Raw genomic sequence first — 26,232 nt, 5'->3', positions numbered from 1 at the left:
CCGTTTCGGTGGCTTTGGAAAGATCCGAGGCGATTCCTTTGAGAGCTGTTTGGAGAGCCGGAGGGAGAGAGTCGGGGTTGAGGAAGTGGTTGTGGTAGAGGAGGAGGCCCAGTCGAGAAGCAAAGGCCGTGAACCGGCGGGGGTTGTCGAAGGAATCGGACGAGGAAGAAGTGAGCTCTGCGAGTGAACGGTGGATGGACTCCGCCGCTGCGGCCGCTGTGGAAGGTGGTGCTGGTGAAGTCATTTCACGGCGAACTGGACGTAAAAGGAATTGCGGTTGATTGGAAGGTTTGCATTTGCAAAAACCAGAAATACTAAGGTTAAAAAATTGTTTGGTTTCCTTAGCTGAAGACTGAAGCTGTTTGTTTGTCTGTAATTTTTTTTTGAGTTAAGCTTTTTTCCAGAGGATTTTTATTTGAAGGAGACGAGTCAAGGTGCAACTTGGCGGGCGCGAACTTTCCTTCCCGCTGTTGAATTATGGTGAAGTCCCTTATGTTTTATTGGTTGTAACTTGAAAATTTATGAGTTCGTACTCGGGTTTGGTCCGATCCCAAAGAGCTTGACTTTGACTCACAACTCGGTAAATCGAAGTGAAGATTGACTGAGTCAGGTAAAAGTAAAGTTCGCATAATATCTAATTTTTTTAATTTTTTTAATTTTTTTATTATCTTTAAATAAATTTTTATATAATTAAGAGTTAATTAATATTAATTAATTATTATTTTATATTATATGATATTAATATAACATGATAAATACAATTATATTTTTTTTTATTTTATCTTATTGATATCATGTTAATATAAAATGATTAATATTGTTTTGATTAATGATAATTAATTTTTTTATTTATAAAAATTTATTTAATTTAAATAAAATTTTAATTAATCATAAAAAAATAAAATTTTTTTAAATTTTTTGAAATAATTTAAAATTTTAAGTATGTAATTTTTTTGTATTAGAGTTAAATATTGGGTGCGGGTGGGGGATTTTATAAATTTATCTAATTATTGTGTTTTATGAATTTAGATTGAAGGTTAATAACATAATTAAATTCTATTGCTTCATGACAAAGAAAATCTAGAAGTAGGAGGGATAGCTTCGTAACTTCAACTTATTTAGCTTAAAACAAAATTAAAAAAAATCTAATATTATACTTACCATTCCCACCACCATCTTTATGCAAACCCCTTGGACAATTGGTTTGACTTGTTTCTTAGAAACCAAATTGTTTTAATAAGAACATTTTTAGTCAAACACATGGAAGCTTGAGTGTGAGTTGTGACTAACAGATAAAGAGAGAAAGTAAAAAAATTAACGAAAGCTCTTTACCGCACTGTGCGTTTAAGTCAACTTTCTAAAAACAATCCAACGTAGTCCGATCCCACCCGTTTCAGATTTTTTCGGGTTTGCTCCATCTCCGATCCGCGTAGAGTTATCCTATCACCCAAACAGGCAGTTAGTTAATTTGACCTACCCAAAAAGATTTTTTAATCATTCCTTCACTCTCGAACTTCCCCAAGTTCCCAATCTTTCGCTGGCTTTCGCATCTCCGCCATGGATCGAGCCCAGCTCCTTCTCCTAGGTTTGCCTCTCTTCCTCTTCGTCTCCGATCTCTTCAGCCTCTTCACTCCTCCGCCGCCGAAACCGCCGTCCCACCACCACCACCACCACAGTCAACCCAAACCTCCAATCATCCAGGAAACCCTAGATGTTCCTTTACGGGTAATTTTAGCCATTGATCAATTATATTAGTAAACTTCTTCTTTGATTTATCTAAATCTTTTGTCTCGTTTTATTACCTTTATAGAAACCCAGCGCTCTTGGAGGAATCGGTTATGGCAGCACCGTGAATGTCAACTTTTGCGCTTCTTGCTCTTACAGGTTCCATTTGATATGTACTTTTCATACTTGCCTTTTCCTTGGTACAAAGTAGATACTGTTTTTGAAGAATTAAAAAGTAAACGACGAAATTTTGCAGGGGAACTGCGGTGACAATGAAGAAGATGTTAGAAACCCAGTTTCCTGGAATTGATGTAATCCTCGCTAACTATCCACCACCATTGCCAAAACGTTTGCTTTCGAAAGTGGTTCCAGTTTTTCAATTTGGAGTTCTAGGAATTATAATGGCAGGTGAACATATTTTTCCTATGATTGGGATTATGACACCACCGCCATGGTATTATTCTTTGCGTGCAAATAGATTTGGGTCCATTGCAAGTGCTTGGCTACTTGGGAATGTATTGCAGTCTTTTTTGCAAAGCTCAGGGGCTTTCGAGGTTTACTGCAATGATGAACTGGTAAAGTGACCTTTCTGCTATTATATGTCTGGTTTTAGATGATTTGGGTTGAATTTCTTCTGCTAGTCAGGAATTTAATATGGTGGGATTAGTGAAAATCCTTGACAGATTCTTGATTGATGATACATATAAAGGTTTCCGCTGTCATGGTACGTAACTAGATGTTTTCAACCTTGAACAAGATCAGGAACCAATGTTGGGAGCTTCCGAGATTTATGAAACAGTCCATGATTTTGCTTCCATCTTAGTCTCTTCCTTGTTTATTTCCCAGCATTCGAGAACCCAAACTTAATTAATACTTGCTAGCATTGGAGGATGCGTACTTACAAATTGTTATTGCTTATTGATTCATGGAGTTTCATTTAGCTGCTTGGAAAACCTGAGATTGAGTTATGATATTATAATAAAGTTACGTTCATTTCTCATTTGTTGTTTATTTGTCCCTGATATAAGTACCTGAGGAGTGTTGAAAGCTTTTTATTTTCTTTTCATTTACTCATTTTTCAGGAATTTAAGTTTCCATTCGCTTACTTACCTTTTCACTTCTGTAAATTATAGGTTTTCTCTAAACTGGAGGAGGGAAGGTTTCCAGGTGAGATCGAGCTAAAAGATCTTGTCAGCAAAACGTTGGCGAAATCAACACTAACTGACAACGTTGGAGTGGTGTGGCCTTAGCTCGTAGGCTGGACATATGAGCTTTTCGTTTGAAAGTAAGCAGAGTTGTCGCAGGCTCGAGGTTGTCTACGATTAGTTCTTAGATTGGTGTAGCGAAAACATCAAAAGAAATGAGAGCAGGGTTTATATACTCTGTATGGAACTTCCGTTTTCACTTATCCCCACCACTTTAGAAACGATCTCAGTTACAAATGTCGATACTTATAATTTTCCAGTACGTACCATCCTCTATAATCATTTAGTCATTTGCACCTAGCTTTGTGCCACTGTCGTGGTGCTTCTTTTTCCTGCATTGCAGTGTGTATAATGACTTGTTTCTAGATGCGCATGGGTCGGTTGTTTACTTGGTAATGGATATGTGTAGACCTTACTGTGGAGCACAAGCATGTTTCGGTATCATTTTATTGGTATTCCAATCTTTCGTTAATTTTGTCTGTAAATTGGCTTATAAAATGTTAAATTTTCAGCACAGAAGCTGTCCTAAAGATTGATGATATGAGAAGGTATTAGCAACCACCTTCAACATACGGTGGAGATACTAGCAAGTCTGCATGTAAGCATGAGACAAGAGCATCTATTGTAACTCAATGATCTTTATTTATATAGTTCAGTCTACACTGCTGTGGATTTAATATATCACTTAATTCTGTGTACACAAAATGCATAAAGAACAGCAAAAAACTAGCCAAAGGAAAATTTAGGTACTTTTGGGATGATATGCTTTAATCAATAGCATCAATAGTGTTATTATTGAATTGGATTCCTCTTTTGGAGTGGAAGCTCACACGGCAGAGCAACAACTAGAGACCTTGCAACATTGATAATCCCATTCTCCGATGAACACCAGAGGAACTTTCCAAGCCGCTGACCTTGGTAAAACTTACAAATTAGACAACCAATTAAAACTTGATCCTACTATAAATTCATAAAATGCCCTGTAATCCAATCGTACATGCAATCAAAAGGTACAGAAAAGCATATGAAGAAACAAAAAGAATTGAGAGAAATAGGGGATTCAGATCTTAAACCTGGCATTGACCTCTCTTCAAATCTATATTCTGCTTATGTCACGACCAAACACAAAAGTTGTCAGCCAGTTAATAGCAACATAGAATCTGTTCCTCCAGCTAACAACACGCGTTAGATATGCTGAACGCCATATAAACCAGCTGACAAATCCTGCTAGAGATATCCCTTTTGCCTCCTACAGGAAATATCAAAGACGCCGCATAAGTCATCAATATTAATAGCTCAAAAGTGATAGGTTAAAAATGAGTGAGTGTTCACCTTGCTCTGTCTCAGATCAACAAGAGCCTTGAATCTGCCAACAGTCGCCATGCTTCCCAGATGCTTGTACTCAAATGGATCTCCAAAGTCTATGTCCTTGGCAGTATTAGCATGTCCTCCACCAGCTTTACTGATATTATTCAATAGGTTCGCCAGATACTTTCCTTGTCTCTCAGCAACCTGTTCAAGAGGGAAACATTTCCACCACAGTTTTTGAAGCAACAAAGATACCCACAACCTTGAAGGAACAAAGAGTATAGATGCTCTAAAAAGATAGTATAGGAAGTCCACCATAATCCTTGACATCCAATAGGCTACACAGCTTTGTATTGTACCCCTATTTTGGAAGGAAAGAGCAGCTTAAATAAAACATCATTAAGAAGACTCAATTCTGTCCGCTTCAAGATATGACCCCTTTCAAGATACAAAAACTTAGAAGTAGGTAGACTTTGATTTACTTAGTCAGTGCAATGGGTTCATGAAGTAACACAGGCAGGTAACTCTTGTAGGACAAATAAGTCCAATTTCCACCAGAGAGCTTCACAAGCACAGAAACAATTGAAGAAGAGCTCTAAAAAGGTCAGAACTCTTCCTAGCTTACCTGAGCTAAAGCTGGAAGGACAGGTTTACCAGTACTCTCCAGAAACCCACTGCAATCACCAATTGAAAACACATCTTGCACAGAAGGAACTCGAAGCCACTCATCAATACCAATCCTGTTAGCAACAAGGAATAAGTCATAAAATTAAAATCAACCCCATAACAAAGTAAGCTTCACAAAGCAGGACATTAGTGCAGGTAAATTCAAAGATAATGCCCTTGTAACACAGGGCAGGGTATCTAATCAACTGGCATGAAATCAAATCAATTTACATTCCTTCCTCAATATCAGAACCAGCTGATGTCCAAAATTTATATTTATCCATTTTCAGAAAATTTTCCAGTACTGTGCTTTAAATTGTTATGTCAGCTAGAAGCTTTTATAAGGTGCACGCTACCATGACATCAAGAGAATCTTCATGAAAAAGTTTTAAAACAAAAAAGTCACTCTGCGAATCTATCTTACCTTCCACCTGGAGATTTTGCAAGTCCCAGAGAGTTTACGAAAGAAGAAGGACCAACACCTGTTGACCACACTAGCAATCCATAAGGAACCTCTGAACCATCACTAAGGATTAGATTTTGAGGTTTAACATCCTTGACAATCCCACGAACTAGACGAACTCCTGACTGAGGAAAACTACTTAATTAAATATGAAAAAAATCCAGCGCGAAAAATAAAATGTGAAAATCCTCTGTTCTACACATGAGGAGATATTGAAATTACTTTAATAGAAATTGGAAAGACAAACTCATGTTTGCATCAATCGACTATCTCTCACCTTTGTTAACTGCTTAATTGCATATCGTCGGAGGCGATCATCAAAGGAAGACAGTATTTCATTTGCCTAAGAAGAAAAGAATAATTTTATTACAATTGAGAACATCGTAATGCTGGAATTCACATGAGACAGGAGAACAGCAAGAATCTTGAGTAGGCCTCCATGTTTCCAGGCAAAGTTTGGGACAAACAGCATTGTGTAAACAAATATATTGGAAGACCAAAAAACTAAAAGAATACATTAAGAAGTATCAATGGTCTGTATTGCATAACTTAGATTAAAGTAAAACCAACCTCAATCAGTGTGACATGGATATAATCTTTTACATGTGTGTATCTTTGGTGAACATCCCTCCTAATAAAATCACTAAGTTCACCACTAAACTCAACTCCTGTAGGACCACCTCCTACAACGACACAATGCAGCAATCTACGTTTCTCTTCTTCAGAAACCCCTGCTTCAACACAAAGCCAGCAAGCAAAATATCTAATCACACTTGAGTTATTTGTCTCCACCATAAATGGTAAAAGTCATAGTTTACAGTAATTTTTAGGGGGAAAAAATGGTAAAACAACCAAGTGGTATTTTACCTGGCACATCAGATAGCATCAAGTTCAGAAGTAGCTTCCTGCGAATTTCCTGAGCATGGTGGACCTCACGCAGAAAGATTGCATGTTCTTTCACGCCATGGATTCCAAAAGTTGATGCATCTGCTCCCGATGCAATTACCAACTTATCATAAGAAATCTTAAACTTCCATGGATCCAAGGCGTCAGTTCCCTCAGTAATAGTCTCACATTGCACCTTCAATGCCCAAACCAAATATTCCAAGATTAAGCCATTGCAAAAGCCAAAACTTCAAAAACTTCATACAGCATTTTCGTTTCCAACAAAGAAAAGAAGATTACATCATATTATTCACTTGGTATAGGAATGCTACCAGCTATAGCTTAATTCAACCAATTTCATTCTACCAAGCAATATAAAAATAAGATCCATCAATTTATTATGATTGTTGTAACGACACTGTTCTCTAAAAACTAAATTTTTGTTAAAAGTTTACTAAATTCAATAGCCAAAAGCCCAAAACAAAAACTTTGACTGTTAAGCCACTTCAGAACTTTTTTTCTCCAGTTCATTGTTCCAAAAAACAATGCTAATAAAAGGGAAGAAAACCAGAATATTCAAACAATCAAGCCGAGTTTTAAGAAAAAATCCAATAAACATCATATATTTAGCACTAGCAATTAGGATCATCAACAAACTCCCCGCTTTGAATTAACTTCCAATTCTGCCTAGAGCCAACACCTTTTCATTCTCCCAAAGAGCCCCTATGTCCAAAAGTCCCACTAAAATGAAATAACTATTTTAACCCCAAAAAAGGCAACATTTTTTTCACTTACCTCATGGGTCTCAGTATCCACACCAGTACAATTAGCAAGAAAAAAATACGACCCGGGTGCGGAAGAAATCGAGGGCTGAATCCTGGCAATAGGTTCAGCCACGGACCTGAACTCGAGAGTCCCAACACAAGTTGACGCCAAGAGCGGAGTAAACACCATATGATTCCTAGGTGACACGCAAACGATGTCGTAGAGGTTGGGGTCCAAGCCCTTCATTAGCCTACAACCAGCCCACCCTGACCCTAACACCACCAACCTTGGCTTCTCATTTGGCTTGGCGGGTCCCAGCCCTGAAGGCTGAGCCACCGCAGGGGCTTCGTTGGCGGTGCTAAAGTGGGATAAGGAAGTCAGTAGGAGATTTGTGGTGATAGGGCGTTTGGGTCTGGTTGCTGTTGAGATTTTGATTAAGTTTCTATACCATAACATGGCTGCTCTTCTGTTTCTGATTACCACTTAGTATTCATAAGGAAGAAAATGTTGCAGATTTGTTTGGGGAGATAAAGATGCCTTTTCGAGGTCCCAGGATTGTGGATATTCTGGATCTTTTTGACTCGTCCAAAGATTACGGTTTACATGGTCGGCTGGATCGGCGCCAGAGTTGATGGGCTCGTGCCACGTGTATTGTTCTAGATGCCACGTGAGGGAACTCATGTTTACAACACAAAGCCCAACGGCCCAAGTTTTTCTGGTGGAATTGATCTCACAAAGGTAAGATCACATTCTTACAATCTCACAAAACAGAACTCTGTCATAAGGTTTTGCATTTGTTAACCTTCTGTTAAATTATGGAAATATCTACTTTGATTTTCATTTGAGTTAAAGATGGGAGACATTTTGGTATATGTTGAGCTCATTTCATATGAGGAGGAGGAGGGCTAGATGTCACGGACCACATCTCAACGCATTAGAGGTGTCCTAAAGGTGTTTCGGAGTGCCGGTATGTGAGGGAGTACTCTTGGGCGAGCCAACCCAATAGGATGCCAGCAGGGGCGCATAGCACAGGCCCCTGGGTTAGCCAGCCCGACAGAGCCAGGCAAATTGCGCGCAGGTGCGCCAACCCGCACAGCAGGGGTGCGCGACACGCTGACCCGCACGCCATGGGTACGCGGCACGCAGGCCCGGGGCTGCCGGCCCAGCAGAGGTGCGCGGCATGCGGGGACGCAGAGCATGGGCGTACGATACGCAAGCCCAAGGCCCGCCGACCCAGCAGGGGTGCGCAGCACGTAGGTGCGCACAGCATGGGCGACTGGCACGCAGGCCCGGGGCCGCCGGCCCAACAAGGGTGCACGGCACGCAGGTGCGCGTCATGCAGGATGGCTCGGCAGGAGCGCAGCACGTAGGCCCCCACAGCGCCCAAAAAGACTGCCTGCGCGGGGCCTTTGCGCACCAGCCCGTCAGCGCCCAGGCACACAGCCTGTGGGCGACTCAGACCCCACTAGGGGGCCTAGGAGGGTGTCGGCCCACCAGACCCACTCTTTTGATGTATTGAGCTGCTGAAAATTTTAGCTTTCCCTCCTAAATGTTTTGGAGAGAAATATTTTGGGGGGAAATATTTGGGAAAAATTGCTATAAATAACCCTTTATACTTTGTATAAATCATTCAATTCATTCAATATAAGTTCAGCTTTTCTTTTTCCAGCATTATCTTCTCTTTTCTTCCTTTCTCTTTTATGCAAGTTTGTTTGCCGGCTTAAAGCCACTGGGAGTGAGTGCGGGTGTCGAAAGGTAGTGTGTTGCGTGTGGGAGTGCTGAGGCATTAAGGCTGACTTGGGTTCTAGTACCGGAATAAGGGTTGAATCCAAGGCCGCATGGAGGGTGGTCTGAAGAATCGCCTCGTGACATATGCCAGGGGTTGGAGCAATGCCTAAGGCTTTGCCGCCAGGAGGGTGAGTCCTTGTTGGGGCATATTATCTATAAAAGGCAGTCATATATTATATATATATATACACTTGAAGCAATTTAAGGTAAGAGAATACAACAATCTTTATTTGACATATATTGCAATCATATATAGCAACCTTACACGGCAAAACCTTAGCATATACACAATATTTAGGCATATATTTAGATTTTTAAAAAAATTAAGTATCATTAATCCATTCGACTTCTGCGGCCACCACCATTTTTGCCGCTACGACCTCTAGTCCTTGAAGGAGGATCATGGCCACGATTTGCCGATGGTTCACTGTAATCTTCGGTGCTTGCCATTAGAGACCTTCCTTCGGCTGCCAACACAACCTCGTCCCCTGCAGCATATATAACCCATGCAATGTTTCATTTAACTACTTTGCTACACTAGATTTATTTACTTTTGGTTATGCATAAAGTCACTAACGTATGCAATCTTTAATTATTATATAAACTTTTGTAAATAATTTAAATAAATTATATGAATTGAAATTTTTGAAAAAAAAATTCAATATTGGTTGGAAAATGACCAAATTAAAACTCAATACACAAACGGATTACAGGCATTTTGTCCCCGACTATGGTCTTATAGAAAATGAAAATATTCCATATCTTCGGTCTTATAAATACTTATATCTTTTCATCTTTTCACGTGACCGACCATTGAGCTAAAACCAATGCTTGTTTGATATGCAGAATGCCTTGGGAGCAAAAATTCAGCTCAATTAAATAAACATGACTCCGTAATTACTACAACTCAATCCACATAGTTTATTAAAAAAAAACATTGGAAATCTGTATTTGCAGGCAAAGAAGGTTGTCTCTTCCGAAACAAAGACAATCCATGGATGCCACCATGCATGTAGGCGTAAGCCAACTGGCCTGCTTCACGCACAACAAAGATTTTAGTACGGTGCTTTTCTATGGACACTACTCGGTTATGCAAGCAATTAAAGGTTTGGATGACTGAGTAACAATGGAAGAGAAGTAGAGAACATACCTGAAAGTGGAATGGTGTTAGGAGATGCAGAGGCAAGAACGGTCAAGGTGAGCACAAGGCAGAAGCAAAGCTTCACTCCAAAACAACCCATCTCTCTATTTTTCTACCCCTTTGAATATTTGTGTGTCCGGTCGAAACCAAGACGACCTATTTATAGAGAGAAAAGTTTCATGCTGAGAGTTGACGTTTTGACGATCATGGATGCCACGTTCAACTCATGCAACAGATGTTACATGATTGGATCTGAGCCGTTGGTTGATCTCCATTTGGTCAACGAGGTTGCTGTCGCTTCCTTTATCAGAAAAAGAAAAAAAAACAAAAGAAATGAAATGAAGAAAGCTTTCTCTATCATAAAGTCGCAATCATTTTTCTCATATACAATCTACTCCATGATATGATGAATAAAATACTGTAGGTACATATATCCTACTTAATTCAGTTGGAACTTGTGATTGAAACAATTAATGTGTAATGCTTAATTTTACTTTGTGTATTGCAATTGGTATACATGGTGGGATCATATCCCTTGATAGCATCTGTTTGCAAGCTATTCTATACTGCCAAATAGCAAGAACTGTGAAGTTTCAGCAGAAAATATATTGTTTAGAGTGTAGTCAGAAGTTCATCATCAAATAACAATGGGGTAAGTGCTGAAAATTATACATGAATTTCAAGTTACTCATAATTTTCTTTTCACCCCTGACCAATTAATGACGCCGATAATCAATAACTTTAACGAAAATAATTCTTTCATAATACAATAAATTCGACTCTTTCATTCATTCCTCCTTCACATAAACATTCAGTATCATCTTTGACATATTCCTGATTAAAGAATATTTCGTTGATATCACTTTTCATGTTGTAAAAATTCCTTAGAAAATGAGATTTTTTGTGATGTTCTCAAATTAAATAATAATAATAATAAAAAGATTTATATGGAAGGTTTGAAATATTTAGGAGTAGTCTAAGCATATTGGTTAAGGCATTAACAAGATTTATTCAGAGTAGTTAGTTTGCAAAACCTATAAGAAAGGCGGAAATTCATAATTCCCAGTTTTGGGAGCAATAATTAAAAAAATATTTGTTAAATGTGTTAATGATGCTTACTAAACAAAGTGCTTATAAAAGAAGCCGCTATAACCTGGGAACATTCAGAGGCTTGCTATTTCTCTTACTCCAATAAATTATAATCCATGTTTTTTTTTTTGAAAGGTAAATTATAATCCATGTTATTGTGACATTTTGACTTTTATGAATATCATATATTATGTTGTTTCCTGTCTGGGCAATTTTTTAAGCATAATTAAACTTCAATAAAGCCATGGATTATGATAGAGATTTGGTTCATCGTACCAGGCTTAACATATAAAGCCTTTTTAAGCTATTATTGTATTGTTGTTTCTTTCAATTGACACTGATCCACTTTCCGTACCACTTTGGAGTGCAAGCTGGTGTTTTCCTGCGGCTGGTTTCAATAGCATTGGCAATTTCTTCCCTTGCTCTTCTCAAAGTGAACTAACTCCATTGTTTTATTCTCCAAACACTGCTACTTGTAGCTGCATTGCAGAGTTTGCAATGTCATTGAGGAGCTCCTATCCCTGGCTCTTCTGCAACTTGGAGAGGCATTATCTTTTCTGTATTGGTGACAACATCAAACGAAGATTTCTCTCCACTAAGAAACGTTTTAAATAAGGTTTTCAGATTAGTGGCATTATAGAAATGCTAATGGAGTCACTAGAGCTAGACTTTGAATATCTGTAGATATTTTGTCGGTGTAAATACCATGGGCAAATACTTCATCACTCTCACTTTACGTAACAAAGTTTTCCCAGTATTAAGGTGCGTTTGGTATCAGGAATGTAAACCACATTCCTTGCAATGTAGCTTATTAAATTACATTACAGTGTTTGTTTTGTAACAAATCACTGCAATATAAGATGCAATGCAATCCACATTGCAGCCAATGGATGTAATGTGATTCCAGTCCAAAACCAATGCAATCACATTACATTGCACTCTGCAATGTTCTTAAAGACAATTTTACCCTTCAACTTTATTATCTTATTAAAAATATTTTATAATATTATAATTAAAATAAATATATATATAAGAATAAAAATTAAAATAAAATAAATATAAAAAATTATATTTATATAATATAGATAAAACAAATTAAAATAAATATATAATATAAAAATATATTAAAAAAAAAAAAAAATATATATAAAATTATAATAATAAATAAAAATAAAATATAGACAAAATATATTTAAAATATGATATTATATAAAAATTAATAATATAAATATAAATATATAAAAATAAAATATAAAATATATAATAATAAATAAAATAAAATATATGACATTAAAAATATATTTAAGAAATGATATTATATAAAAATTAATAATATAAATATAAATATATTAAAATAAAATATAAAATATTATAATAATAAATAAAATAAATAATATATATTAATATATTAAGAAATGATATTTATAAAAATTATAAAAAATATAAATATATTAAAATAAAATATAAAATATTATATAAATAAAAATAAATATATGATATTAAAAATATATTTAAAAATATATTATATAAAAATTAATAATAAAAATATAAATATTAAACTTATATTTAATAATTAGGGTAATTTTGACAATTAACATTACATTCTCACTAAAGTACTTGTAAACCAAACACTGCAATGTTATCTTCCCTGCATTTTAATCATTATTTTACTTACATACCAAACACTGTAATGTTATTTTCCCTGCAAATCACATTGCTTGCAATCACATTACTTGCAATCACATTACCTGTAATCACATTGCATTGTAATGTACCAAACACCACCTAACTGTAATGTAGAAATTGAGAACTGTGCCCCTTTAGCAAAATAGTTTCGTATATTTTACAGAAGAGAGACAAACATGATCCATGAAGAGAGATCTAGAGAAAGCAACATCTCAAACCCGAAAAGGAAAGTCTAATTCCAATTTTGAATATGAATTCCCAGAAACTATGATCAGCCCAAAAGGAGCAATCTTATCCCAAATCTGAATGCAATGCACAATATAGCAAAATCGTCTGTTGCCCATTTCTATTGACAAAAACCACAACTGAGCTCTTCTCCTTTGCTTTCTCTGAATGGCTCAAAAGTTGATGATAGGCATTCATATTTGTTTCTGGAATGAATCACCTTACTTTGAATATGATTTTCACTCCACAATATCGTATCCTGATTGAAATTGCCTTTATTCTCACAGGAAGAGTGACAACTTTATTGATACAACAGCAGTAGGTAATAAACAATCATCCAATCACTTTACCTTTTGGAGTATAGTGATTGCTGTTGAATTTAAGATCTTAGTGATTAAGTCTGCTTGCAAAAGATAATCTATTATCAATTTTCATCCAACCACCACTTGAATGCATGCAATGATCTCTGCAAGCAAATCATCATCCATATCCAATGGAACCAAATTATGTTGTCTATTTGTCTCTCAACTTTTGCTGTAGTCACTGAGCATAATCACAGTTACAAACAGAGAATAGAAACCAGATTGTCTCAAATCACCAAAAAGGTAGCAGCTCACTAAAGCATCTATAAGCAAGGGCAGATGACTGAAAGTAACAATAGGAGAAAGGTAAGTAACATTCAAGTGTGGCCGTCTTTCACAAGTACATACTAACCCTCATTCAGTTAACCATTAATAAATCAACATTTTCTTTGTATTAAGTTCAGAAGACTTAACTTAATCATTCAAAAAGTTACTAGAACTGAGGTCGTGAACAGTTAGCAAAGCGCAAAGTATTTATTGTAATCGCATGAATTCCCCTGCATTCTGTCCAAAATATGAGCTTCACCAGCTTGAAAGTCACTAAAATTGAAGAAATAGACAGGTTGAAGAACACAAAGAACCCTAGGAATCACATAAATTTGTAGAATGATGGTGCAGGATTGTACAAGTAGACATATACAGGCATGTCCTTAACAAAATATCCTCACAGTTAAAATTTAAGGTCTTCAAATTAAACGGTTTATGTTCAAATCTTAAAAAAAGATGAGACTTAACGGAATAAAAGAAAACTACTTCACATCATGTACCGCAAGATCCAATAGATTTTCATATGGACCAAAGGAAGGCATAAACATAGTACAGTAAATCATTATATCTATGTAAAGACGCAATAATACAAATACGAATCAGATAAGAGCAAATCAGTTAATAGAACTCCATAAGCAATACAACTAGGTATTTCCACAACAGATAAAATCTAGATCAGGGCCCCGGTACACTTATATTGGAGTTCTTGAAGATAACATCTTTAACAGACAACAATCTCAAAACCTTAGGCCTTAACTATAATTCTGACATTTTAAAATCCCTGATTCCTCAACTACATAACCATAGAAAAAAGACAATCACACTACAGATAAAATCATCCAGCAATCATCTTTTCTTAAAACCATATTTTTTACGTTCATAGAATAAGTCAGTTTTCGCACTCCCCAGATTAACAATTTTCGGACAACCATCCCGATCTTTCTCTTGCTGTGTACACTCCTTACAGTAATATGCATCAGATATTCCCACTCCTCCACAGATAACACACCTACCCTGGAACGAGCCATAGTTGCATTCATCACACACCCGCACAAGCGTGCAAGGACGTACGTAGGAGTCACAGATTACACACTTGCCATCACATTTCTCACACAGCCGTCCTATTGCAATACCAGGCTGCTTCCGGCACATGATCAAATCGGGATGGTGCTTGGCCATGACTGCCGCAACTCGTTTCTAAGTTGTTCTATTAACTGAAACAAAAAGCATATAAAAACCCTCACAGAGTCAAAAAGCATAATAATCAAACAATAGTAAAGATTATTATGAAGATAAATTCAAAAAAAAAAACATCATAAAATCAAAGACGAAACTTATTAAGACTCCCTTCTTCTACCACTCGCGATTTTTTCATCAGCTCTTCCTTCCTAAAAATCGCTATAGAAGTGAACACTTAACAAAAATACAACACAAATTATAACAAAATCATTCCATATAACAATCAAAATGACGCATTTTGTTCTCCAAACAAAACCCATCATGTCAAATTTTTCCTCTTACAAAACAAACATAAAGAATTGAGAACTAAAAAAACATTATTTAAAAAAAAAAAACCACTTGTAAACCACAAACTTTAACCAGAAACAGGAAGCCAAGGAATATGAGCAAACAAAGAAAAGAAAGTGAGAGAGGTAAGGCTGACCTGAGGGGGCCTAGCAAAGCTGCCTATCGTGATTCGCCGGAGAGTCTCGAAGCAGCGAGGAAGAAAAGAGAGAGAAAGCGCCGAGATTTGGAAGAGAAGATAGGGGTAAGTCAGTTGAGCTTTAGGTTTGGCCCATTTGCCAGCATTTCGGCTTTAATTCGGGCCGTATTTTCTTTAGAATGTTGTGGAAAAGCCTAGATAGCATCATGGACCCTTGTTTCAAAGTTGTTGGGCTTTCGTGGGGCGCTTCACTGGACAAATTTGACAAAATTAACACGAAATTTTAATTTTTCTTAACGTGAATAATTTATTAAGGAACATGAAGATTGAGTATTTCTTTTATCTAATTTATATTTTTTGTGATTATAAATAATATTATTCAATTTATTATAAAAACATGAGAAACTTTTTTTCATATTCTTAATTGAGCTAAATAAAAAATAACAAGTAACGATAATAAGTTAATTTTTAATTAAAAAAACTTTTTTTATTTCAAAATAAATGTATAAAAACTTAATTAAATGTCATAAAAAATAATAACTTACTTAATTTTTTTTTAAATATTATATCAAAATTTTTACAAAAATTAAATTTTATTTTTGAGAGCAAAATTCTTTAGCAACGTTATATGGGTTGGTTGACCATATGATATCTATTATAGTTTATTTCAACTAATTTATATAATGATACAATCTCAATAAAGAAAATGAGTATTGGGATTTATATGCCCATCAATATAAAATTCAAGTGAACTTCACATAACATTATTAATGGTTGGGATTGATTAGTTATATAATAAAAAAATATCGTAATTGGTATGGTTCTCATTAAGAACAATCTTGTTACCGCCCTGTTACAATGGTTCCAAAATTTCTAATCCCATTGCTATGATAATCCTTTGTTGAATTCGACTGTGTAGGTTTGGTCTTGATTTTAGATATAATATTTTTTAAAAAGTTTAAATTATTTAAAAAAATTTTATATAAGTTTTTTTGTTACATTTAATTAAATTTTTATATTTTTATTTTGATTTAAATAAATCTTTATAATTAATGGTTGATTAAATTGTCATTAATTAAAATATTATTTTTCACTCTTATATCTACATGATATTAAAGTAAAAAGTGAATTGTCACGTGACCATATCACAATAGTATATCATCATATTATGTCATTATTTATTATGATATGTTAATATGTCATGTCAGTACCATATGACATAAATAATGATTAATCAACCGTTAGTCATAAGATTTTATCTAACTTGAAATAAAAATATAAAATCTTAAAGAATGTATTTAGAATTGTGCAATTGATTAATTTGATGAAATCAGTGAAAATTCTAAAATTGAAAAAATGGAACTCATCTTATGAAAAAATTAAAAGCGAAACAAAGTATTTTTAGTAATTAAAAAATGGAACACCAAATTATTTTGATTAATTCGATTCAGTTACCGAAAACTGAACTTGACTACCGTGAGGTCATTTTCCCAAAATTTAATGAAAAAATTTAAAATAAAAATGTTAACATACTCAAGGAAATTCAACACCATTGAACAACATTTTAAACAACCAACAACAATCGTCTTGAAATTCCAACAATCCCAAAAATTCCAAAGTACCTCTTATTATATAATTAATATGAATTTCAATTAATTTGGTTGAAAAAGTTTGAGTTGGGTTTGATTTTGCATTACTTTAATTGATAATAAAAGGAAGAAAATTTATTTAAAATATTTTAAACAGCTTAAAAAAATTCTTTAGATATTCTGTAAAGTGACACGTAACATGTTTCACCAAAAAGAAAGGAAAAGTCTGTGAAGAACAAATCTCTAGGTCAAAAATGTATTTGCAGGACCATAATATATCCTCGTCCAAAAAAACAAAAAGAAGGACAACCATCACAGTCATGAATTACCTCGATAATCATAAATGGAGGAATTGGCCTGCAATGTCCATCACTCGTCGCACTAGCTCCATCTCGTACATGCAGTAACCAATCCCCATCACCTCTTCAACTTTCCTTGTCATTTCTAAATTATTTGCTGTCATCGTTTCTTCCCGTCATGTCTCTCTGTCTCGCTCTTTCTCTCTCTCCCTCTCTCTCCCCAAACTCCAAACCCCTCCTTGCTTTGTTTCCATAAACTGACGGGGAAGACCTGTCATTGCCAACCAGGCAGGAGAGCAATAGTTTTTTGGCATTTTATTTTTGAAGCTTAATCATCAATGGTTTAAATGGGGACCTGAGAACAGTTTACAGCCTTACCCATTTAGCAACTTATCTCTGCTAGAGATGGGAAAACCACAGGTTGACTGTGACTGATGCCATCATGTTTCACGCCTTTCTGAAATTTACCCCATGTTTTTTCCAAAAAGAAAAAAAGGAAAATTGAGAAAAATATATCATTATATTATCATTTGATATTAAATTTTATCACTATATTTTTAATTATGTGAAAAATTGACTATATTTCATCAATTTTATTATTTTATATTTAAATATTTAGAGCTGAGCAATTGAGCGGTTCTATTGATTCGATTTGTCATATTTAAAGATAAAATAAATCAAATATTTTTAAAAAATTAATTAAAATTGACTAAACATTAAATTAATTCTGTTAATTTGACTTTAGATAAAAAAGATAAAAATTTATCATTTTTTTTACAAATTACAATATAAAATTCACAAACTTCATCTATCATTATAAAATATGGAATAAAAATTAGTAATGAAAATATATATTTTATATAAATTTTAAAATAATACACAGAATATTAGTTTAACCTTTTGGTCATCCAAAATTTTTAAAATTAAAAATTGACCAAATAAACTAATTATATCAAACTTTTTAGATTGTGAGATCCAATTGACTAATTAGACTGAACCATTTTGCCTATATTGTATTCGATTCGGTTAAGTCATTGGTCTAACATTGGCAAATATAGTGGCAATTTAACAAAATTTAACAAAATTGAATACAATACCATAATCTAACATTAACATAAAATATAGTGGCAAATTTGTCCGTTGTATATATTGTTATTGGAAGTAAAATTATTAATAATTATTAAATCTAGTAAAAAAGAGCTTGTTAAAATTAGTTAAATTTTTAATATCAAAAAATATTTTTTATTTAATGCTGTATTCAAAATAAATTAAAAAATAATACATTAATTATGAAGAAAAACAATAAAGATTAAAGTTTGATACCTTTATTATGTTAAAAGCTAATTTAAATTTTGGAGACAGGAAAATGCTTTGTAAGTTTCAACATGTCTAAGAAAGGAAACTTATCTTTTCAATAAGTGTGGGAAAATGGAGGAAAAGGAGAAACAAACGAAAATGAATAAGATGGGAAATGTTTTCAAATAGAAGAGAGAAAAAGGGCTAGAATATAGAAGAAAATACCTAGGGTAAGTAAAATTGGACTGGATCAATGATTCAATCAAATTAAATGTGATTTGGGTAAAACGATTTGATTTAATTCATTTATTGAATTTATTGGTTTAATTGGTTTATTTGATTGATTTTTTATTTTAAAATTTTTGAATCGAATCAACCAAAAGATCAAACTAATTACATATATTATTTTTAAATTTATATAAAATAGATATTTTCATTACTATTTCATTACATAGTAGGAAAAAAACTTAGTTGTAGTAGGGCACTATCATCCAAACTCCGACAATAATGTCTTGCTTCTATTAAAGTGGTGATCTAAATTCCTTTCAACTTTTATATAACCTATCAACATTCAACACATCACCACCCCAACATCGGTCAATTCTCCTCTTTTGCCCAATTTGAATATTAAGAGATAAAAAAATGAAATTTGTCACTCATTATGAGCATTTGACTAGAAAATTACTCTATACAAGATTGGATGGGAGTCTTATTCCTCGCCATTTTCTTTCAATTTAAACATAAGAGTCGACCAGTACTAGCCTTGAACAATTGCAACAATCCATTAGGATTTTAATATACATTCATATCTGCCAAGTGACTAGCAAGTTCAATCTCCCCTCTCTTGCTCTCTTTCTCAAACCAGAAACCAAATCACGTGTTCAATGTGGAAATGGCAAATGAGAGGTAGTTAAGGTGGATTTTGGTATGCCCCCAACGCGACCTATAACCCCTCATTTAATTGATTATTTCATACCCATCTCCATAATTAAACTAAAACCTAGAAATGGGTTTATGTTTTCAGCCTAGGTAAAACTACACTCGGCCTTAATGGGCTGCAGAAGAGTTGTACTCATTGATAATCTTACAAACATAGGTTGGTTGTTTGACCTCTCACAAATAGCATACAAACACTTGTGATTAAATGGTTGGACAGTCAGAAGTAATTAAACTGATCATTAATATATAATGAGAATTTATTCTCTTTTGTATCTATCATCATTGATACAAATTCAGTAACTTTCAAAAACAACAAAGCACGAGTTTATGAGTATTTACCTCTTATGAATAGTAGTCCACGCATCTAGTTGTCAGAAATTTGAACATTATGGTGTAATAAATACAACCTCACGGATTTCGATTGCGAGTAATTGCCTGTTGGACCAACTACCGTTTCCAAACTACGATGGGCACTTTCTATCACGGCATACGCCATAATGTGGGGCAATCCGAGCAATATGGACAGGCCACATTCAATGCCCACGTTCATTTACTATTTTTTGCTTTGCTTGCTTCAGGGCCCCTGTCTCCTGGTTCCAGAAGCAACCCTCATGAATTAGTGTACTTTGATTGAAAAGTTGCACTGCCACTGCACCGGGGGAAGGCCTTTCGAGACCAGCCAGGCAAGGGAAATGAGCTAGGCTTTCCAGTGCTTATCGTTTAAAGCAGGGAATCCAACCCAAGAGCTGCAGATTTCGAAGAGACCCCAGATGCAAAGGTGGCCAAATGCCAAAGAAAACAAGTCATCCAGGACATAGATAGAGACCGGATAGACACGTTTCATGGAAAAATCCAAACGGGCCCCTACCAAGAATAAATTAACTTCCCAAGAAGACAAAAGCTCTTCTCTATATATAGATACCCCGTCCCTCTAGTGGTCGTAAACCGTGAATTTAAAAAAACCATGCCTGAGATGAGCAACCTTGAATCCTACCCTCCAGTCTTTCGCCATCTCAACGTTGTTCCCCAGATAGCTGCTGAACTGAAAAACACCATGGAAGACACCCAGGGTTCGGCTCCTATTCCCGTGGTAGATCTTCAGTTTCTTAGCCTGGATAAGCTTAGACAGGCTTGTAAAGATTGGGGTCTCTTTCGTTTGGTCAACCATGGGATTCCTCCAAGCCTTTTGAGCCAACTTCAAGACCATGCCAAAAAGTTATTTGCTTTATCCTTTGAATCCAAGCAAGCCCTTCTCACAAGCCCTATGTCTTACTTTTGGGGCACCCCTGCCCTTACCCCAGCCGGGGCTGCCCTAAGGGGTGCCTTAAATATCAACTGGTTGGAAGGCTTAAACGTTCCACTCAGTCACCTCCCACAGTTCCAATCTGAAGATCCTATGCTTGATTGTTTCAGGTAACTGTTTCCATTTTGTTTCTTGTCCTTTCCCTGTTGATTGTTTTTGGTGGGCATTTTGAGATTTGTATTGCTTTTGGGTGGGCAATAATACCACGAAGTGACCAAATGATTGAACTGTCTCGGATTTTTTTTTTTTTGCATAAAATGAAGATTGCAAGGTCAGCATCAATAACTTTTCAGACCCCTGGCAAAAATGTTTGTAACAAAATAATAGACCAATCCTCAGACTTTCTTTGAATTTTAATTTCCCATACCTTACATTTTTGACCATATGGTTCATTTAAAAGTTTGAAACTTAAAATAGAAAGAAATTAATTTCTAGGCACTTGAGCATAATGATGTTATATTTTCTGGTTGTGGGGGAGGTGGTATCCACTATCTGCAACTGGATATATCTTAATAACACTTACCTCTAGTTGTAGTTTTCATTTGTCAGTCTTAGAATCATCAAGAATTTCCTGGCTGTGGGACCAATATGTCAGTTTGGCTAACTATCATAAATTGATGGTACAATGAATATTTTTCTTTCCACTGTTTCCTTTGCTTGTGATGAACATTGTGGAGGCGACCGGAGAATGTTAATTATAGATGGTCGTCGTCCATAGTTGTCAAACTATATATGTCCCAATGCCAATTTATGTCATGAATATTGAACTAAATGTAGCAAACAAATAGCATAGAAAAGGATAACTAGTCTTACTTCATAGGTGGGGTCCCTGTAAGCATCCTTATCGTATTAGTAATCTTTATGTGCATATGAGAAAATAAAAAGAGAGGGAGAGAGAGAGAGTGGAACGATTTGAATCTCATTCTTCTTACAAAAGGATAACTATATTTAATGATCTTAATTAGTTGCTATAACTTTTACTTTATGAATGATGATAAAGCCTGAACTATAACTAGATTCATGTCCTAAATCCTGACACTAGCAATTTTGTCTGATTGCCCTAATCTATCTAGCTAGATGCCTTTATCGAATTAAACCTAACTCAAATTGAAGTTGTTCGAGTCAGATGGAATTCATTTTGCCTAGGATCCTCTCAGAGAATATATAATGCATCTTGATATTTTATATATCGAGCAACTAATTATTCATTCCCATTGCATGCTTAGTCAGCTAATGCAAAGAAGGAAAAATCAGCAAAAGCATGAAGGAGCAAGAATGACTTTCTAACAGCTTTTGATTGATATGTTTTAGTGAAGAAAAGTGGCACTGCCCCTCAATGTCTTAGGCTTTTCTATCAATAGAAAATTATTCTTTGCCATCATATATATAAACAAAAACCATAAAGTCCTTGGGGTCTGCATATTTTTAAAACGAATCTTCTTTCTCAGTTCTCGACATGACTATCATGGTCGCTCAAAGTAGTGTAAAACTTTTTATAAGAACTGAATTATATCTCTCTTTCACATAACATAAATCCAACCTACAACTCACAAAGAGATGCCCCACCTTGCTACTTTGCTATGTCTTGCTAATCAAAATGAAAAGTGAAGAGCTTCTACGGGCTGATATGTATTTGTCTAACTCCTTTTATTTCTTTTTGTGTAACAAGATATTTTTCTTTAACTGTCCTTTTCACTAGGCTTTTGTTGGAAGAATATGGAAGGCACCTCGCAAGAATTGCTACGACCTTGTATGAAGCAATGGCGAAGGATCTCGATCTGGATCCTAAACAATCCGAGTCTAACTTGGCAGAATCCACTGGATTTGTACGTGTTTACCGCTATCCATCTGGCTCCATGGCTGATGAGGCTTGGGGCATGATCGCACACACTGATAGCTCAGTGCTTTCTATAGTGAGCCAAGACCAAGTCGAGGGACTCGAAATTTTCAAGGACAATAAATGGCTCCTAGTTAACCCAATCCCAAACACTCTTATAATCCATGTTGGTGACATGATGCAGGTCTACAAAATCTTACTTGGTTTTAATTTCTTTCCAGCTTTCATCTCCTATTACTTTATTTCATAATTTTCTGAATAATTTTACTTACAAAATTAAAGTTCAATACCCGAAAATCCTATTCTAGAATTCAATATCACACACTCAGTGAATTCCATGTACAAGATGTCAATTATATAAGTAACCTGAGGAAATGAGACCAAGATGTATAATAACCAATATCCCTATATATATATATATATATATATATATTCATTACTGTTGGAAAGTTCACCTTTTTTATTAAAATGTTTGTGACATAGGCTATAAGCGATGACGAATACATCAGTGTGAAACACAGAGTGAGAGTGAACAAGCGCGAGGAGCGGTTCTCAATCTGCTACTTCGTATTCCCAGCAGAAGGCAGTGTCATCCACAGCTCAAAATACAGGCCTTTCACTTACACCGATTTCCAAGAACAAGTTCAGAAAGACACCAAGACTCTGGGATATAAAGTTGGGCTCGAAAGATTCAGGCTTATTGCAGATGGTTGATTAGTACTTAGTGATCATGGGTTCTTTCAAATATGGTGTGCTTTTCTAGTTACTAGTTAATTATGGAAAACGTTAGACTTCAACGTCTTAATCCCATGTTTCCTGCCCTAATCCTGGGATCATGACTAAGAGTGTGCAGCAAAAAAGTGCAGACGTTTGATTATGGAAAATGCGTATGTCAGTGCTCATTGTGTGTTCTATTCTATTTTTACCATTTTTGACCAAGGGCCTGCCCTAATATTAAATGTGCAGGAGGATATGGAAAAACTACTGGCTAGCAGTGGAATGTGGAACCCTCAAGAACTGAAGATGTAGACAAAGGATTGGCTGCTCTTGCCTCTCAATAATGACGTTAGCTACTTTGTGGACAAATAGAGAGGTAGGCTGAGGGTGCTTTCAATATGTCGCCAGAAAGTAAGTCTGCAAACCCATTGTTACCGTCGTGTACTTGGGCAGTTAGGCTGCATTTAGCTCTAGCTAGCTAAAGTTTTATTATTGAAATCAAGGCGGAAGCATTGACTTATCAACCATGATAAAATGGTACAATAATTTGAATCCCCATCTTTGAATTATTTAATTTAATTGATTAGTTGGCATGTTTTGGCTTAAATTATTATAAAATTTGAATCTTATCGTTAACTTTGTATTATTTCGAGTTTTTAACTTATAAAACTCTTTCCATGAACTATTAAAAAAGAATCATCGATTATAAATATTAATTTATTTATATATCTAAATCTCCACTCTTCCATTTGATTCCATTTCTAAATATGTCCAAACAATTTTTGCTACTAAATAGTGATAATCAATGATAGATGAAAATGAAAGTTATAAAGAGTTTCAAAAAAGGACCTCTACTTTCTTTTTTGGGTGCTTAAAGAGAAACCCTCTTTTAGCACTCTCAATTGGTTCTTCCCTTGGCGGGGCCTGAATGATGAAATTACACCTACTACTTGTTCAACAAATGTCGAAAGGGTTGCATTTTTATGACATCAAATCACTACACTATACTTGGGATATATAGTTTTGAGTTAGTGATATCAGTTTGGAAATGCAGAAGTAGATTTTGATTTGATAAACCATGTGAATCTTGTCTCTTATTTTTTGTTGCCTTTTGTGAATGATTAAACAAACTGACTTAAAGTGACAACCTGCTTGTCATCGAACTCAAAATATAGATCCCATCGATCACTCCCCGACAAAGGTCTTTGAGCAATTTGTTGATAAGCCGGCCTAGGGAAATCACTGTTGGAGGCATTGGAAGATTTATGATAAGATGGGCATTTTGAACAACAGCCTGACATGTGTTTAACTCTTTGGTTTGAGATGAAAGCCAAATTAAGAAACAATGTTCAGCTCTTGGAGATGAGAAGTTTACAATTTGCTCTAATCAAAAATAGGAAACATGGGTAATGAAAGCTCAGCACAATTAGTTATAGCCAATGGTTGCATAAAGATAATTTTATCAGAAATAGCAAAAACAAAGTATCAAACAAGACCCACCGTCTCATTTCACTTTTTCAAAAAATGGTAGTCATAAGTTCATGATTAATATTGTTTATTATGCTACTAAATTGAAAAGAAATATGGAATTATCATGAAAAAATCGAATTAGAGATCAAAATGCTAATTTGAGCGCTATGATCTTTATCTGAAGCAATAGGATGTTCAAGTCGAATATCAAGATAATTGATCCAAAGTGCTTGAAGGCTAGTGTGAAAGATTGAAGCATGATGTTGGCATATGAGGTTTGTCCAGCTGAACTTTCTAGCACTCAAAGCTACGAGAGAAAAGAAGAGGCCCTCAAATCAATCATCCCAATCAATTGTGTAGAGCATGTCTACTTGGTAAGCACGCCAGTAAAAGTTTTCCAAAGGAATCCATGTCAAGAGCAACCAAGCCACTTCTATTTGTTTTTACCGATACTTGAGTGTGGACCAATTAATCCATCTTCTTTTGTTATAAATAAATAAATATTTCCTGCTTTTCATTTCTTTTAACACTTTCTAGATTACCACAACAAAAATGGAGTAGCGTATAAGAAGAATATATAGAACTATTCTCAACATGGCTAGATGCACGTTGAAAGCCAAAAATATGCTCGAGGAGTTTTGGGCTGAAGCTATTGCTCGTGCAGTTTATTTGTCCAACCAATCTCCAACAAAAAATGTCAAAAGATCAAACTCCTCAAGAAGCTTGGAGAATCATTTGCAAGTCTTTGAAAGTATTGGATATGTTCATGTACCCCAATAAGAGAGATCCAAACTTAATGATCCAAGTATCAAGCATGTCTTTATTGGTTATGATTCGGATTCAAAAGGCTACAAGTTGTGACAAGTCGACATGTTAAGTTTGATACTACATGGAATTGACAGGCACAAGAAGAACAGATCTATGATTTCTTTCCATTTATTGACTTGTGAGTCCGAATAAGTTGCTGCAATTTCTTGTTCTTATGCTATTTGGCTAAGAAGGTTGTCGAAAGAACTACAATTCTCACAAGAAGAAGAAGCTACAGAGATTTGCATCGACAACAACTCCGCACAAGCACTTGCTAAAAATTCAATATTTCATGATCGAAGCAAGCATATAGACGCAAGATATATCATTTCATTAGAGAATGTATTGCTAAATAGAAAATGGAGCTCAAGTAAATGAAGACTCATGATCAAGTCGTAGATATTTTCTTAGAAAACCTCTCAAGTTTAAAGATTTTTGTAGATTAAGAACAAAACTTGCGGTGATGAAGAAATTTGCAAATTAAGGGGGAATGTTAAAATTAGCAATCTGAAGTTTTTTGCGTGTTTAAATTCATTGCATGTGCAGATACTTTGTATATGGTTGTTCATGTATCTTAAATTAATGTGATTTACGTAAGTCTATTAATTATTGTTTTATGTAACTAGATGATGGCAGGGATAATTTATTGTACCTATAAATACCTCTTGTACTTTGCCAATTGAAATGCAAGTGAGTGAAACTAGTTTTTATGAATTTTCCTCTTCCTCCAATAGGAA

The 26,232-nt window shown here is 35.1% G+C and overlaps 5 protein-coding genes across 8 annotated transcripts; 2 read left to right on the top strand and 3 right to left on the bottom strand.

Moving 5' to 3' along the window:
• The first annotated feature begins 1,487 nt into the window (after positions 1-1,487).
• LOC110413039 (Selenoprotein, Rdx type) lies at positions 1,488-3,402 on the top strand. The gene is made up of 4 exons (XM_021423763.2): positions 1,488-1,725; positions 1,811-1,884; positions 1,982-2,300; positions 2,859-3,402. The coding sequence occupies exons 1-4, from the start codon at positions 1,558-1,560 to the stop codon at positions 2,973-2,975; spliced, it is 678 nt and encodes a 225-aa protein (XP_021279438.1). The 5' UTR covers positions 1,488-1,557; the 3' UTR covers positions 2,976-3,402.
• Positions 3,403-3,550: 148 nt separating this feature from the next.
• LOC110413037 (internal alternative NAD(P)H-ubiquinone oxidoreductase A2, mitochondrial-like) lies at positions 3,551-7,598 on the bottom strand. 3 transcript variants are annotated; one of them, XM_021423759.1, is made up of 9 exons: positions 7,048-7,598; positions 6,235-6,448; positions 5,938-6,098; positions 5,645-5,710; positions 5,329-5,492; positions 4,864-4,978; positions 4,263-4,442; positions 4,004-4,179; positions 3,551-3,854 (listed from the first exon to the last, which is right to left on the bottom strand). In XM_021423759.1, the coding sequence occupies exons 1-8, from the start codon at positions 7,471-7,473 to the stop codon at positions 4,027-4,029; spliced, it is 1,479 nt and encodes a 492-aa protein (XP_021279434.1). In that variant the 5' UTR covers positions 7,474-7,598; the 3' UTR covers positions 3,551-3,854; positions 4,004-4,026. The 3 variants fall into 3 exon arrangements, with proteins under 3 accessions (XP_021279434.1, XP_021279436.1, XP_021279433.1); XM_021423761.1 differs by having other exon boundaries at positions 3,551-3,844; XM_021423758.1 differs by having other exon boundaries at positions 3,551-3,839; positions 7,048-7,597.
• Positions 7,599-9,138: 1,540 nt separating this feature from the next.
• LOC110412429 (protein PSY2-like) lies at positions 9,139-10,046 on the bottom strand. Its single transcript, XM_021422962.1, has 2 exons — positions 9,956-10,046; positions 9,139-9,293 (listed from the first exon to the last, which is right to left on the bottom strand). The coding sequence occupies exons 1-2, from the start codon at positions 10,044-10,046 to the stop codon at positions 9,139-9,141; spliced, it is 246 nt and encodes an 81-aa protein (XP_021278637.1).
• A 4,113-nt stretch (positions 10,047-14,159) lies between these two features.
• LOC110412472 (PHF5-like protein) lies at positions 14,160-15,371 on the bottom strand. The gene is made up of 2 exons (XM_021423007.1): positions 15,239-15,371; positions 14,160-14,789 (listed from the first exon to the last, which is right to left on the bottom strand). The coding sequence occupies exon 2, from the start codon at positions 14,752-14,754 to the stop codon at positions 14,422-14,424; it is 333 nt and encodes a 110-aa protein (XP_021278682.1). The 5' UTR covers positions 14,755-14,789; positions 15,239-15,371; the 3' UTR covers positions 14,160-14,421.
• Positions 15,372-20,318: 4,947 nt separating this feature from the next.
• On the top strand, positions 20,319-23,854 carry LOC110412548 (gibberellin 2-beta-dioxygenase 6-like). 2 transcript variants are annotated; one of them, XR_002444868.1, is made up of 4 exons: positions 20,319-20,774; positions 22,364-22,685; positions 22,985-23,388; positions 23,468-23,854. XR_002444868.1 is itself a non-coding variant. In XM_021423097.1 (3 exons), exons 1-3 carry the CDS (start codon positions 20,326-20,328, stop codon positions 23,213-23,215), a joined length of 1,002 nt encoding a protein of 333 aa, XP_021278772.1. In that variant the 5' UTR covers positions 20,319-20,325; the 3' UTR covers positions 23,216-23,854. The 2 variants fall into 2 exon arrangements, 1 of the variants encoding a protein (XP_021278772.1); XM_021423097.1 differs by having other exon boundaries at positions 22,985-23,854.
• The last annotated feature ends 2,378 nt before the right edge of the window (positions 23,855-26,232 follow it).

The sequence above is a fragment of the Theobroma umbraticum genome, unplaced genomic scaffold, assembly GCF_002168275.2.
Source record: "Theobroma umbraticum cultivar Fairchild unplaced genomic scaffold, ASM216827v3 scaffold_95.0, whole genome shotgun sequence".
NCBI classification, from domain to species: Eukaryota; Viridiplantae; Streptophyta; class Magnoliopsida; order Malvales; family Malvaceae; genus Theobroma; species Theobroma umbraticum.
This window is presented reverse-complemented; position numbering and strand designations above follow the sequence as displayed.

Excerpts from the sequence above, each read along its gene's own strand:
- LOC110413039 (XM_021423763.2), top strand. The coding sequence starts at position 1,558 with ATGGATCGAGCCCAGCTCCTTCTCCTAGGTTTGCCTCTCTTCCTCTTC. Across the intron at positions 1,726-1,810 it reads CCCTAGATGTTCCTTTACGG|AAACCCAGCGCTCTTGGAGG; the intron begins GTAATTTTAGCC and ends TTACCTTTATAG. Across the intron at positions 2,301-2,858 it reads TTTACTGCAATGATGAACTG|GTTTTCTCTAAACTGGAGGA; the intron begins GTAAAGTGACCT and ends TGTAAATTATAG.
- LOC110413037 (XM_021423759.1), bottom strand. The coding sequence starts at position 7,473 with ATGTTATGGTATAGAAACTTAATCAAAATCTCAACAGCAACCAGACCC. Across the intron at positions 6,449-7,047 it reads TGGATACTGAGACCCATGAG|GTGCAATGTGAGACTATTAC; the intron begins GTAAGTGAAAAA and ends TGGGCATTGAAG. Across the intron at positions 6,099-6,234 it reads GATGCTATCTGATGTGCCAG|GGGTTTCTGAAGAAGAGAAA; the intron begins GTAAAATACCAC and ends GTGTTGAAGCAG.
- LOC110412429 (XM_021422962.1), bottom strand. The coding sequence starts at position 10,046 with ATGGGTTGTTTTGGAGTGAAGCTTTGCTTCTGCCTTGTGCTCACCTTG. Across the intron at positions 9,294-9,955 it reads TAACACCATTCCACTTTCAG|GGGACGAGGTTGTGTTGGCA; the intron begins GTATGTTCTCTA and ends TATATGCTGCAG.
- LOC110412472 (XM_021423007.1), bottom strand. The coding sequence starts at position 14,754 with ATGGCCAAGCACCATCCCGATTTGATCATGTGCCGGAAGCAGCCTGGT.
- LOC110412548 (XM_021423097.1), top strand. The coding sequence starts at position 20,326 with ATGCCTGAGATGAGCAACCTTGAATCCTACCCTCCAGTCTTTCGCCAT. Across the intron at positions 20,775-22,363 it reads CCTATGCTTGATTGTTTCAG|GCTTTTGTTGGAAGAATATG; the intron begins GTAACTGTTTCC and ends CCTTTTCACTAG. Across the intron at positions 22,686-22,984 it reads ATGTTGGTGACATGATGCAG|GCTATAAGCGATGACGAATA; the intron begins GTCTACAAAATC and ends TTTGTGACATAG.